Genomic DNA, 12,691 nt, shown 5'->3' on the forward strand with positions numbered 1-12,691 from the left:
ACGAGAAAAAGATCTTCTATCTCTCTCTCTCTCTTTTTTGAGCATATACGATAGTGCTATCTAAATAATCGTGCCAATTTGTATCGAGTAGTACAAGGTTATTGGTATTAATGCGATTCAATTGTCATTGCTTTGCTCGAATAATTGAAAGTCGTATGAAGTTTATATGAATAATAATTTAAATGTAATAACTTTTGACATCTTTCGCTATTCTCTCGATAATTCACAAGAAAGCTGTGTATTTTCTTCAAGAGGTGACTCAATCTCTACAATTTGCATTATCGTAGCAATGAAAAGTAAGTTTGTATTATGAACGATCTATACCACTTGCATACGAAGTTTCATGACTTTTTAAATTTCCAAATTAATCGTTTAAACGGTCACGTTTCTGGAATATTTATTTTTAAGAATTTTATATACAGATATCTTTTTGGCAAAAGGCTAACCACCTGTTTTATAGTTAAATGTTGAAAGAATGGTAAAAGGATCAGCAGGATACGATGATTTTCTTATATCACGATTCCGTGTAATAAAATGCTGCTCAAGTAACATGTACGCTATCCTGCGATATATATCGGTATTAGAATTTTCAACTATTATTTACAGTGAAAATACGAGAGAAGATTCGGTTACAAACTAGCCATCGTGTCAAGTTGCCAATTTGTATTCCTGTGGAGTTAGCAGGAAGTGCAACTTGGTCTCGATTGTAACGGTAACGACAAAAGATATACCGTATATAATCATGTACGGTATTTTATTTCGTGACAATGGTACGAATTTACGGAATAACGTACTTGTCTTGGAATTTCTTAGTCATTCGTGAAAATGAGAAAATTTCGATCGCACACGTAACTAAAACTCTTGAAAATTTTCTTTGATCGATAAAGCTTTGTTTATAAAATTAAAAGATCACAAAAGATCATATCCAGAGATTTTTTCGTTGACTCGAGTTTTATATCTGAAAGATAAAAAATAATTTACGTAAAATACGAATGGCACGAGAGCGTACCTTTCTCGATAGATGCAGGCATTGAAGTCATTGTCCTATACTGGCATTCGAATCACCTCTAATCTATCTGACATAACTTGCGGTATTGAAACTATATGCACGTGATTAGTTATAAGTGGTATAGATATTATATTCGATAAATTAACGATGTAATGAGAAGAAATTAAATAAATTTTATTATATTTCGTGATATTTGAAACAGTCATGTATTTGAAAAAGTAAAATCGCTTCCTTTTTATAATGTTACAATACGCACAGTTTTATTGTATTTATTCTTATGGTATGTACATCATTTATATTGTAACATTATATTATTACATAATCGTGTAAATTACTAACTTTGAGATAAAAATAAACAATTAAACAATTATTCGATAAAAAATAAAACGTACACATTAATTATAGTGGCTTTTTGATCTTCAATTATTATTGTTCTTTTTTTATCTGTGTATACAAGTCTGTAATGAAATATTACAAAATATTAGAAATAAAACGTAAATAATTCGATAGATCGTTGGGAGATGTAAATGCTTCTTATCGCAATTTTTATCAATGGTTTATCGAAGAAAATATATTTTCCTAATATCTTTTTCACGAGATTAGGAATTCCGTACCGTAAAAATGCCACATGAATAAATGGTAAATAATTATGATCGTAAATAACATCTAAAATTTTTTGTATTTATAAGATACATTATGATTTCTTTAAAATAAATGTTTTTAAATATCGAGAATATTTTGTAAGATACTTACGTTTCACATGATCCAATAGAGCTGTATAAGGAAAATAATTCGAACATTGAAAATATGATTTTCGAATTATATTCCGTCAAAAAATTATTATGTATGATTGTCGTATGTTACATATTTTTTTTGTTTTGTTTTAGATATAATGATCAACGTTTTTTTAAGCTATTATATTTTAACATCGGTTTATAGAAATTCACTGCGCATGATTTTAAATTAGTCGTGAATGCAATAAACACTGGTTATTATAATTCTCATGTAATTTTCATACAAAATATTCGTAATGGGGTGCTTATCTAACAAACCTAGATAAAATATGTATAAAATTCGCACTTTATGATATTATTATGTAATATTACTAATTCTTTCATTAACTACCGTCTACTTTAACGTAATCCAACAAATAATGATATGATATGCTTACACTATGGCATCTTTACAGTATGACACACATTTTTAGCTGTGTGGAATTGGCGTTAGTTTTATTGATTCCTATAATTACAGGCGATAATCATCTTGTGTGTAAAGTACTTCAATTCAACTACAGCTATAAATTCAATCACTGATTTGTTATTTGGACACCATATATATACCATGCTTTGATGCGGGCTGCCTTAGCTAGAACAAAAATAGATTCCGCAAATTCAAACACATACAGACATCTCTCTTGCTTCATTGGAGATGATATTTACTTTGTGGTTGGTCTTCTTGAAGGTTCTGAGGCAGTAGGTGGTGGAGGCGGACCTCTACGTGCCAATTCTTCTAAATATCCCATTAACAACCGCGTTCGTTCAGCAGCGGCCGCTTCCAATACGAGAAATCTTCGATCTTTTCTTAAAATTTCTTCAATTTCGACTAAATGTGCAGCATTTTCTTGTACTTTTTTATATGTTTTATCAGTAATAAGTTTTGTTTCCTAAAATTGACATTTACTCAAATTTATTAAGCGATCAACTTCTAAAACATGTTGCGTGATAGTAAAAACGGAAGTGATAATATGTTCTTAACATACTTGGAGAAGTTCCCTAAAATCAGCTTTGGCCGCGACAAGTTTATCCTTAATGTACTCTTTGAACTCTTTTTCACATTTCTGCAAAGAAAAGAAATAATTATAGTAGATACGGTAGCGGAAGAAAGTGATTTATAATTCTGATTCTTATATAGTTTCAAACAAATTACGTACCCGATCGCTAGATGAAAATTTAAGATATCTGGGATCGTCTTTTAATGATTTTTTTATATCCCTCCATGAAGCGGTAAGTTCGGTAGAAGCTCCTACTTCGTCAAGAAGTTCTCGGAACTTATCACGTTTCTTACGACTAAGCTGTTCTATGTGTTCATTAAACAGTCTTTCTTTTTCCTCGCGATCTAAACTTTCAGCTAATTCCCATCTATGATCTTTTCTCAATTGTCGTTTCGCTTCCCGCCATGCTAAGTCACCGTTCCTTACCTGCGAATGTAGGTGGCTTATTAAGCGCACTGGATCCATTAAAATTCATCATAAATTACGTAGAAAAGATACGTACCAAGTCGGCAAGAAGTGCACTGAAATGCTGTACTGCCTCTGTATGACGATGGTGCTGCCTTTCCTTATCTCTATCACGAAGATGCGTAGCAAGAGTTCTCTGAACTTCTCTTTCTCTCTCACGAAGACTGGCTTCTGCTCTTCTTTCACGTTCTCGTTTCTGTTTCTCACGGTCTTCTTCCGAATCAGATTGGTCTTCCGTGTTCTCCTTCTGAACAAGCAAGAGAGACGTAAATTTCCAAAAAAAAAAAAAAAGTAATTTTAATTAGCCGAAAAAGTTGGACCACTCACATCATTCTCCTTTTTCGATGGTTTTTCATCGTTATCTTCGATCTCTCCGCTTTCCTTCTCTGCCACCGCTTCCTTTTTTTCCTTGCCGTTTTCCTCCGAAGCTGGATCGCTCCTGCGTTTTTTATCCTTCGAACTGTCCTTATCAACCCGATCCTTTGACGATTTATCCTTGTACTTATCAACATCCTTTCGGTCCCTATCTTTCTTCTCGGACTTGTGATGATCTTTATCCCTGTGCCGGTGGTCTTTGTCTTTCTCCTTTTCCTTTTTCCTCTCCTCCTTTAGCATACGAATGTAATCCCTAAACCAATCTTCCCTCGTGCTTGCTGACTCTACGACTCTGTACCTCCAATCTGATTCCAACTTTTTCTTACAATCGCTCCAATGCGAATGTCTGTCGATGTCTTTGTGTTCACGTAGCATCGCTATGAATTCCTTTTTCACCTGAAACGCATTTACCATAACAGTTTTCATCATTGAAGAATAATCAGCCCTTGCTTACACTCTATTTATACAATTCTGGCTTGAAATTGATTTTCTTATTTATTTATTGAATTATTTATCTTTTTTTTTGCTTGTTTCAGTTTTATCATGCACGCTTAAGAATTTCCAACCAATGAATACACGTTCAGCCACATTACAATCAGTTTATATTATTATTATTATATATAAATATGTATGTATAATATATAGGTGTCTATAAAAATTTATGGCTTGTAATGTGGATCAAACTATGTCAACTTGCAAACCTTTTTATTGGTTTTCAAACTACATTTCGTTAGGGGTAGAAGAAATAGTCATTCATGTCATTCGTTCGTGTCAGGAGGTATCACAACGTTAAGGGCTCTACTTGTTGGAATTTTTAATGAAATAAGCTGGTCAGTTTTGCTGAAAAAAATTATAATCATTATAGCTGTAAAAGTAATTATTTGCTTAACCGAATCATCATTAAATACTTTGCATATTGCGATACGAGATATAATAAAATATGACATTGAAATGTAAAAATAGAAAGAAAAAAGTATGTTATTATTTAATGATGAGACGGGATATAAAACGGATAAATTTTTATCTGCTGCCCTTGCTGAAAAGAAAAGGTGCGTTAGTATATTGTCACGAGATTTTGAAAAGATTAAAAGTTCTTAGCCGTTCAAATTACGAAACGAGGTTTTACTTTTACCAACTATTCCACAGTATTTGCCCAAAATATATAAATCTCTATTTCTTATTGGTCTTATTCAAGAATTATATGATGTTTCGTGAATGGAGTAGTAACTATAAAATAATGGAGTAGCAATACAATTTTTAATATAAAGAATAGAACAATTTTTAATGAAACTCAATCTTTCATGTTTTTCATGAATACAATTTCTAAACTATTTAAAAAATGTTTGGATTTTATTACTATAAAATACTCTATAAATAATGAATTAGTTGATTTAAAAATTTTATATGTCTCTGGTTCCTTTGCTTCTAAATATATTATCAAAATAAAAAATAATAGCAATATTCGACTTGTTTATTTCAAATTCCCATTACGTAATTTGTGAACGACCTATGGTTTCAATATAATGATAATAATCTGTTATTTTATTTATCTAAACTTATACACATCTATTTCACAATGGAAAGTTGAGTTAGAGTTCAGAGTTGCTGGCACATTTTGGTCTTGAATCTTTTATAATAGTTATTACTCGGATCCCGATCCTATACGATTTTACGGTAGTAAAAAATTTGTGCCACAATTGTCTAATTTTTATTTAAACACAATAGAGTTGCAATGTCCACTTCTAATATTTTTACGACAAAAGCAGTCAAGGTTCTCTGAAGAATACAAACCAAATTTCATGAAAGCACACTCATTCTATCATTTCAATATACTCATCTCATGTTGCTTCAAATATATTAAATTTTAAACAAAAATACTTATATTGCATTTAGTGAGAAAAAAAATATTTTTTGCAATAATTTAAAAAGATAGCGATAAAAGAAGAAGTACTTTGAAACCAATTAAAATGCATATTCTATTAATTTTTGATGTAGGTTCTGGTTTTTTCTTTATATTTAAACTTTAATATATTATGTATTGACATAAGAACAATTGCCAAAAAGATTGATATTTCGTTCGAACTTTTCCCTTTTTTATTTATCGAGACCCTTCGTATAAACAAACTCGATGAAACTTTACTAGATGTAAAATAAAGTGCAAGGAAAAAATGAATTTGTTCTTATGTTGATACATCGATTATGAAATAGATTGGTAGCTTTTGTTTCTCAAAATAAATAACGGTTCTTTATCTCCAGAAAACAGAACAAAATCTACAAATATGATTTTGGAATTGATGCTACCATTGGGGTGTTGACACCTTACTTTTGCTGATAATAAATTCAATTTCTTTGAAATTGGTTTTGATCTTTGGGGAAAAGTTAATCTTTTGAAGTAACGAGGATTACGAGTAATATACAAATACCGAGTTCGTTCATTCTCATGACTCTGCTTTGGAGTAAAGAATGCGGCGCGCGAGGGTGTGCCAACTGTGCCACGCAGTGTAGGTGGGGATGGTAGATGACATCATCCATGCCACCAACCAGCTTCAGAACCAAGCCACTCCACATACGGAACCTGTCCTGCCTGCCTCCTGACTGAAGTGGAGAGTTCAGAACACATAAGTATATAAGGAACCGTCACATACTAAGATTTTATTCTCTACATCTCCCATCTTACAGCTACAAAACTTTTGTCTATCGAGAAAATCTACTGGAGTAGAGAATTATTAGAGAAACTTCTCCTGGTATGTGTTCTTCAGCCATTAATTTAGGAATTCATATTAGATAAATCTTACAAGTGGAACAAAATAGTAACATACCTATAGAACCTGAAAGAATAATTAATTATTGCTGAAAATATAAATTTATTATGTATTATATCCTGTCTAATTTAAGATTTTATTTATTATTCATTTACGTATCATCACATATTGTATCTTTTTCAAACAGTAAAACAATAGAAATTTTGGTGCTGAATAAAGACTTATTCAGGTTTTATATAACTTATCGCGAATATATTATATATTATATGTTCTCATTTGATATTCTCTTCGTTGATATTATGATTTCCCAGAACGAAATGGAGGATGTATATATGAAAATGAGATTTGGCGTGGAAGAGGGAAAGGTTTAATGGGTTTAATCCAAAAGAAATCTTTTATGATACTTTGATATATCTGGAGAATCGAGGTACACAGAAACGTACAAGATATCCTTGAATATTTCAAAACATTTCAAAGCATCGATATTGCATATTATATAGTTAAACAAAATTTAGTACAAGTACCTTAATTCTCACATATTTAAAAAATTTGTTATGTTTTTTTATCACGTGAATGAAATAATATTTATAGGATTTTTTCTTATTTATGGTATTGATTAAGGTAGTGAATGTCTGAAGGTGAATTTATATTGTTTCGATTAAGATTTTGATATTGTAGCACGAATCCTGAAAAGTAATATTTTCATTGCAACAAGATCAACGATGTTAATAAAATGAAAATACCTGTTCTCGTTTTGCTGTTTTTTCCTCTTTTTCCTTCTTTCGCACTTCCAGCAGATATTCGTTGAATAGGCTCTCCCGTTCACGCATCTTTTCTACATTCTTAAACCGTTCATCACGCCCATGTTTTTGAGCAAAATCACTAAATGAAGATCTAAAAATTTGTAAAAAAATAAATTAAAAACATTTTATTTTTTCTAAAACTTTAAAGAATCTTTTAAAGTCATTACGTACTTCCCATGAAGGCCAGCTTCTTCTAGTAATTTTTGAAATTGTTCTTTCCGTTCCTTCATTTTGTTTCTCTTTTCCCGCCTCTCTTCTTCCGCCCTCTCCTTTACGTACTTCTCGAAAACTTGTTTTCTCTCCTTTGATGTTAGAAGTAAGTATCGGGGGTCAAATACAATTTTGTGAAGCTCCTTTTCCCAAGTACTAAACGCGGATACCTACCAAGAACAATTATTCAAATTAAATAAATTTTATTTCTTATTAACGTTACTTATCAATTTATACTTGTTTACATCTTTCTCTGCAAGCATATCCCTAAACGATTTAATTCTTGTCTCCAACGGAACAATTGCCCTTTCTCTAGCAGCTCGCACTTCTGCCTCTATTGCAGCCTCCTTTCCGATATCGATAGTTTTTTTATTCTCTTTCTCCTCCTCTTCTTTTGGCGCCGTGGCTAAAACAGGAAATATGGTAATTTTATTAATACGTACATTTTTTAAATATAATACATGGTTATGAGCGTAGTATAATTTACTTTTTGTATCATCCTGTTTCATCCTTTTTGCTGGTATTGGTTGTTCATCGTCACTGCTTTCACTTGTATCCGATTGACGCGTCGATTTCGTAGCTACCACTGCATCTGGCGGAGTAGACACCATTTTATCGACATCTTGACGACCAATGAGATCATCTGGTCTTTCCCAGACAGAAATACGCGATGAGGGATTATAAAAGAATACGCGCCCATCGCCCGTCCAAACAACACACCTAGTAAACAAAATTTAAATTTAAATTTTGCCTAATCATTGTAAAAAGTAGTAAATTAATTTTGTACCAAGGAGTTCCAGGTACTGGCGTACTAGAGATTGGTCTAGATTTGTCTTGAGGTTTAGCAGCTTCTTTAGGTGCTGTTTCCTCTTTTTTCGGTTTATTAGCGTCTGTTTCCTTTACACTATCTTTGGTTTCGTGATTACTTTCTTGAGGTTTTTCTTGTTTTGTGGCTTCTGTGGTTACATTGTTATTAGTAACAGTGGAAGTAGTCACGGCGGTATTTGTAGAAATGGCAGCTGCTTCCTCTGCTTTTTGCCGTAGCGCTAATTTTGCATCTAGCGATAATGATAAATAATTTTTCATATTGTTCATCTTGTTTTTAAATTTATGTTATACATTATATTAAAGATATACTTTCGAGATCCTTCAGCGCTTGTGGCTTTTCCCAAACAGATTCTCCAGCTTTACTATTATAATAATATAATCTTCCATCCGGAGCACGATGTTCTGTCCATACCATAGCAGATGCTACTAGTTCCTGATCCAGCTGAGCTAATATAGCAGGATCTTCTGCTGGAGCTTGTGGAGCCATGACTCCATGTGACATTTGTGGCATACCTAATATGAATATTTTTTTGTCATAAAAGATATAACTATTTTTTATGTGCGTATATCTATATATACATCATATTACCCCAATTTGCTTGTGGTGGACCATAACCTCCAAAAGGCTGGAATCCTGGCGGTGGCATACCAAAAGGTGCTGCTCCAAATTGTGTTGCAATTGGACCACCAAATTGATTTGGCATCCTGTGTTGCATAGGTATCATATTAGGAGGAGGTTGCATCATATTTGTATTTACTGCTGGGGTATTCATAGTTGGGGTATTGGTTACAGTTGTAAGTGCTGTACCTGTATAGAAAGAATATTATGATATTTTTATTAAATTATTATACGTGTTAATTTTAATTTTTCGAACCAAAATTAACATATTATACCGTTTGCTTGTGTTGTGTCAGTTGGTTGTGCATTCATATCTGGTGTTTCGCCAAGTGTAGGAGGTGGCCCTGTACCAGGTGGAGCAGTACTAAGTTGACTGATAGCATCTGCATTATTTGTCGAAGATTGTTCGCTACTTTGAGACACCCTATTTTCATTAATTTGATTAGGAGTAGTAGCCGTAGAAGCAGGAGTGCCAGTTGGGGCTGTTTGTTTAGATGCTCCATGCACCAGTTGTTCTAACTGTAAAAAGAATTAACATTGTACAATACAAAAATATTCTATTTCTATATAATCATATAGCTTTTAATAATAGAAATCTATAATGGAATTTAACCGACCTGATCTTGCACCATGACCTTAACATTTGGTCCCTCTGGTTTAGTCCATGTAGTTTCCCTTGTACGAATGTTATAATAATATGATTTGCCATCTGGTGTTTTTGTTTCTACCCATACCTCTCCATTGAGATCTAAGCCTGGAATGTTTGCTTGTTGTGCCTGTTGTTGCGGGGACTGCTGTTGACCTGGAATCTATAACAAAGTTCCAAGTGTTAGAACAAGACATTTGTATGTCTCTCTATGTTTCTGTAAATCAAAATTTACGTTATTCATATTGGGTGGTCCCATTCCAGGAGGTGGTCCATAAGGTCCAGGACCTGTCCCAATTGGGCCATTCATCATGTGTGGTGGTGGCTAATTACATATAAAGTTAAATTATATGTAATCATTTTACTGAAAAAATGATACATATTGACATAAAATTAAATGATAATTACCATTCCTGGAGGTCCCATAAGATTTGGCGGTCCCATCAGATTTGGTGGCCCCATAGGTCCCCAACTAGGATCGAACGGCGGAGGCCCTCGGAAACGTGGTCCCGCTGGACCCGGTGGACAATTTGGCCTAGGAGGTCCCTCAAACGGAAATCCATTATTTGCTCCACGAAACATCGGTCCTCTAGGTCCAAATCCTCTTCCTCTAAATCTCGGAGGTCCACCTCTCATGGGAAAATCAAACCCACCTCTGCCACGACCCCTTAAATTATTGTTATATGTCGTGACTATGTACTTTACGTACCATACGTCTGAATCATTTACCCAAGCGTAGACATCTTCAGCATCTTCGTTTCTTTTCATACTAAATTTACATTTAGTAAAGAAATTTGGACAGAGCAATGACAGGAAAAGTCATCTATGTATGACATACAAATCATTTATATAATTCTTATAAGAAACACTATAAATATTCTCCAAGGTGTTATTTACCTTTTTTCATGTTACAATAAATACGTGACAAAAAGACGATTTACATTCACAAATGAAAACTTCATTACAACAGTAAGTTCATGAAACAAATTAATGAAACAATGTATCGAATAATTGTGGGTAAATCATTTCATCGTACAGGAGCGTAAGTAGAAATAATAGTCGCGTTTCCATAGCATTAAAAGTGTAAGGAACTCATAGCAATGTGAAGTTTGATCGTTTCGGTCAAGCATATATAAGGGGTAAGGTAGAAGAATCGTGAGAGGGACAACCTAACCTTACTTTTTTATTTGGTATTTTCAGCAATTAATCAGAGGGACGTATGAAATGTTAAGAGAAACTATAACGCACCTAAATCCTCCTCGACCCCGTGGTACGAAATGCCTATAATCTTCACCATCGAAACTGTAATCTTCAGTTTCTTCCATGCCCTCTTCATTGTGTTCCTGCTCATTATTAGAAGCGGTTTCCGTAGTTGCGGGAGTTTGCTCGGTACTCGTTTCCATTTTAAAACAATATAGCAATTAGAAATTTCTTTTCTACACGCCCATTTATTTCTTTTCTCAGCTCACAAAAATGCCGCAAACAAATCACTATTTTATTCAATGTAAGCCGTAAACATATCATTACCAACATAATAAAAGTACTTTCCTAGATTCATTGTCAGTGCTGTAAACATAACGGTCATTATACTGTGCGCGCGATGTGAATCAGTATAGGCCTGTGGATTTCTTTTGAATATCTTGTAATAAAGCAAACAGTAGCGGGGCGAATTTAACTGTGCAGCAGCGTAGCCGAGGTAACAAACAAAAGTTATTTATTTCAAATTTTGTATTTACTTTCGTTACCATGGGAAAGAACACTGCCAAGGCATAAATCGCTCGTTTTCTAATATTATAAACTCCAATAAAATTAATGTTTAGTAATAACAATTTGTGTTATTGGGTAACAAATAAGTCGTAGATCGTCATGTAAAATCCGAACAGATAAATGGGTTACTCTGCGACCCAAAAGGTTAGAATCATTGAATCATAGAATCATCACGCTTAGCTCAGAGTCTAAGTAAATTTCATTAAAACGCAAATCTTCGTTAAAGTATTCATTCTATTATAATTCAGTTTTAAATATAAATTATTGTTCAAGTTAATCTTTCTCGTCGTGTATTTCTTCATCTAAACGTCGAGTTATTTTCTTGAATCGTTTGACGTTGTTACGCGAGCAGAATGCTTTAGCATTCCATGGGCTGCAATGCGCCAAATTCCCCAAAATCTTGGAAAGGCGCGTAACACGCATTATCAGTCAGTGCCTTTTTGCGTTGGTTCGTCGCGAGATTTCTAGAGAATAAAATTTAATATTTTTGTAACATATTTGTTTAAATCGTGAATAATAAAAACATCAATTCATAGTTTGTGTTTGTAGTGACTGTTTCCGTGTCGAGGTAAGATAGTTATACAAATCTTTTCCCGTCATTACTGTGAGCGTCCTAAGAATATATTACCAGATTTAATTATGCTCCGTTTACTCGCAAATCTTTTTGTCTCACATGCATATTTATCATTTTAAACCATTTATGGCGTCCTTGGTCTATTAAAATATAATATTTTTGATCAGGGCTGTAAGTAAAGTAATCATGAAAATTATCGCAATTTTTAATCGATCGAATTCAACTTTCTCGAACGATTAGTTTTCGAGAACGATTTCAGAAATACGATACTTCGATACTGAAGAAAGCTTTAAACAATATGACGCAATCATTGGAAACTCGCAAAATGTTATTTTAATAACTGACGAAGTATGTACATCGAAAGATAGAACCGAATCAATAACTACGACAGTACTGTAATCGATAACGTACTGCATTTTCGACCAACGTAATTAATTAACACAGGAGAAACAAATATTACCAAAGTATTATGTACCACCACAGTGTACAATATCGCATGCACTAATTACGTGTACTCCGGAAGAACGGTATCGGATGTTCAAAGTAGAAGAGATATCGTAGTCAAATAGAACGCGTCTTATACAGGTAAAATTCTAAAACTAACATTAACAACAATTTTTGACGAAGAACAGGTCAATTTCGACAAATTTTTATCTTTTTCAAAGAGATTCACTATCCTTTATAGTATAACTTTAGAAGCTACTCATCGTGGAACTGCTATCTATACACCGAAAAAAAACTTTTGACAGACAAACATGTAAGTTACATGATAATCCGTTGCACATGTAATACCTTGCAGATAGTATCCTTGTATGATCACAGATAGATTATCATCTGACGTTACCAAGGTTATTGTTAGGAT

The 12,691-nt window shown here is 33.3% G+C and overlaps 1 protein-coding gene across 5 annotated transcripts; it reads right to left on the reverse strand.

The window, feature by feature from the left end:
* Positions 1 to 1,408: 1,408 nt before the first annotated feature.
* LOC132904631 (transcription elongation regulator 1) lies at positions 1,409 to 11,020 on the reverse strand. 5 transcript variants are annotated; one of them, XM_060955288.1, is made up of 18 exons: positions 10,737 to 11,019; positions 9,897 to 10,155; positions 9,724 to 9,813; positions 9,460 to 9,651; positions 9,118 to 9,361; positions 8,813 to 9,031; positions 8,533 to 8,736; positions 8,183 to 8,453; positions 7,883 to 8,115; positions 7,641 to 7,801; positions 7,357 to 7,565; positions 7,126 to 7,276; positions 3,573 to 4,016; positions 3,283 to 3,492; positions 2,940 to 3,206; positions 2,769 to 2,846; positions 2,449 to 2,672; positions 1,409 to 2,374 (listed from the first exon to the last, which is right to left on the reverse strand). In XM_060955288.1, the coding sequence occupies exons 1-18, from the start codon at positions 10,889 to 10,891 to the stop codon at positions 2,371 to 2,373; spliced, it is 3,615 nt and encodes a 1,204-aa protein (XP_060811271.1). In that variant the 5' UTR covers positions 10,892 to 11,019; the 3' UTR covers positions 1,409 to 2,370. The 5 variants fall into 5 exon arrangements, 4 of the variants coding, with proteins under 4 accessions (XP_060811271.1, XP_060811270.1, XP_060811269.1 ...); XR_009657635.1 differs by having other exon boundaries at positions 1,984 to 2,061; positions 2,181 to 2,374; positions 7,641 to 8,115; XM_060955287.1 differs by having other exon boundaries at positions 7,641 to 8,115; positions 9,897 to 10,143.
* Between the last annotated feature and the right edge of the window lie 1,671 nt (positions 11,021 to 12,691).

This window comes from Bombus pascuorum, chromosome 2, assembly GCF_905332965.1.
Source record: "Bombus pascuorum chromosome 2, iyBomPasc1.1, whole genome shotgun sequence".
Taxonomy (NCBI): domain Eukaryota; kingdom Metazoa; phylum Arthropoda; class Insecta; order Hymenoptera; family Apidae; genus Bombus; species Bombus pascuorum.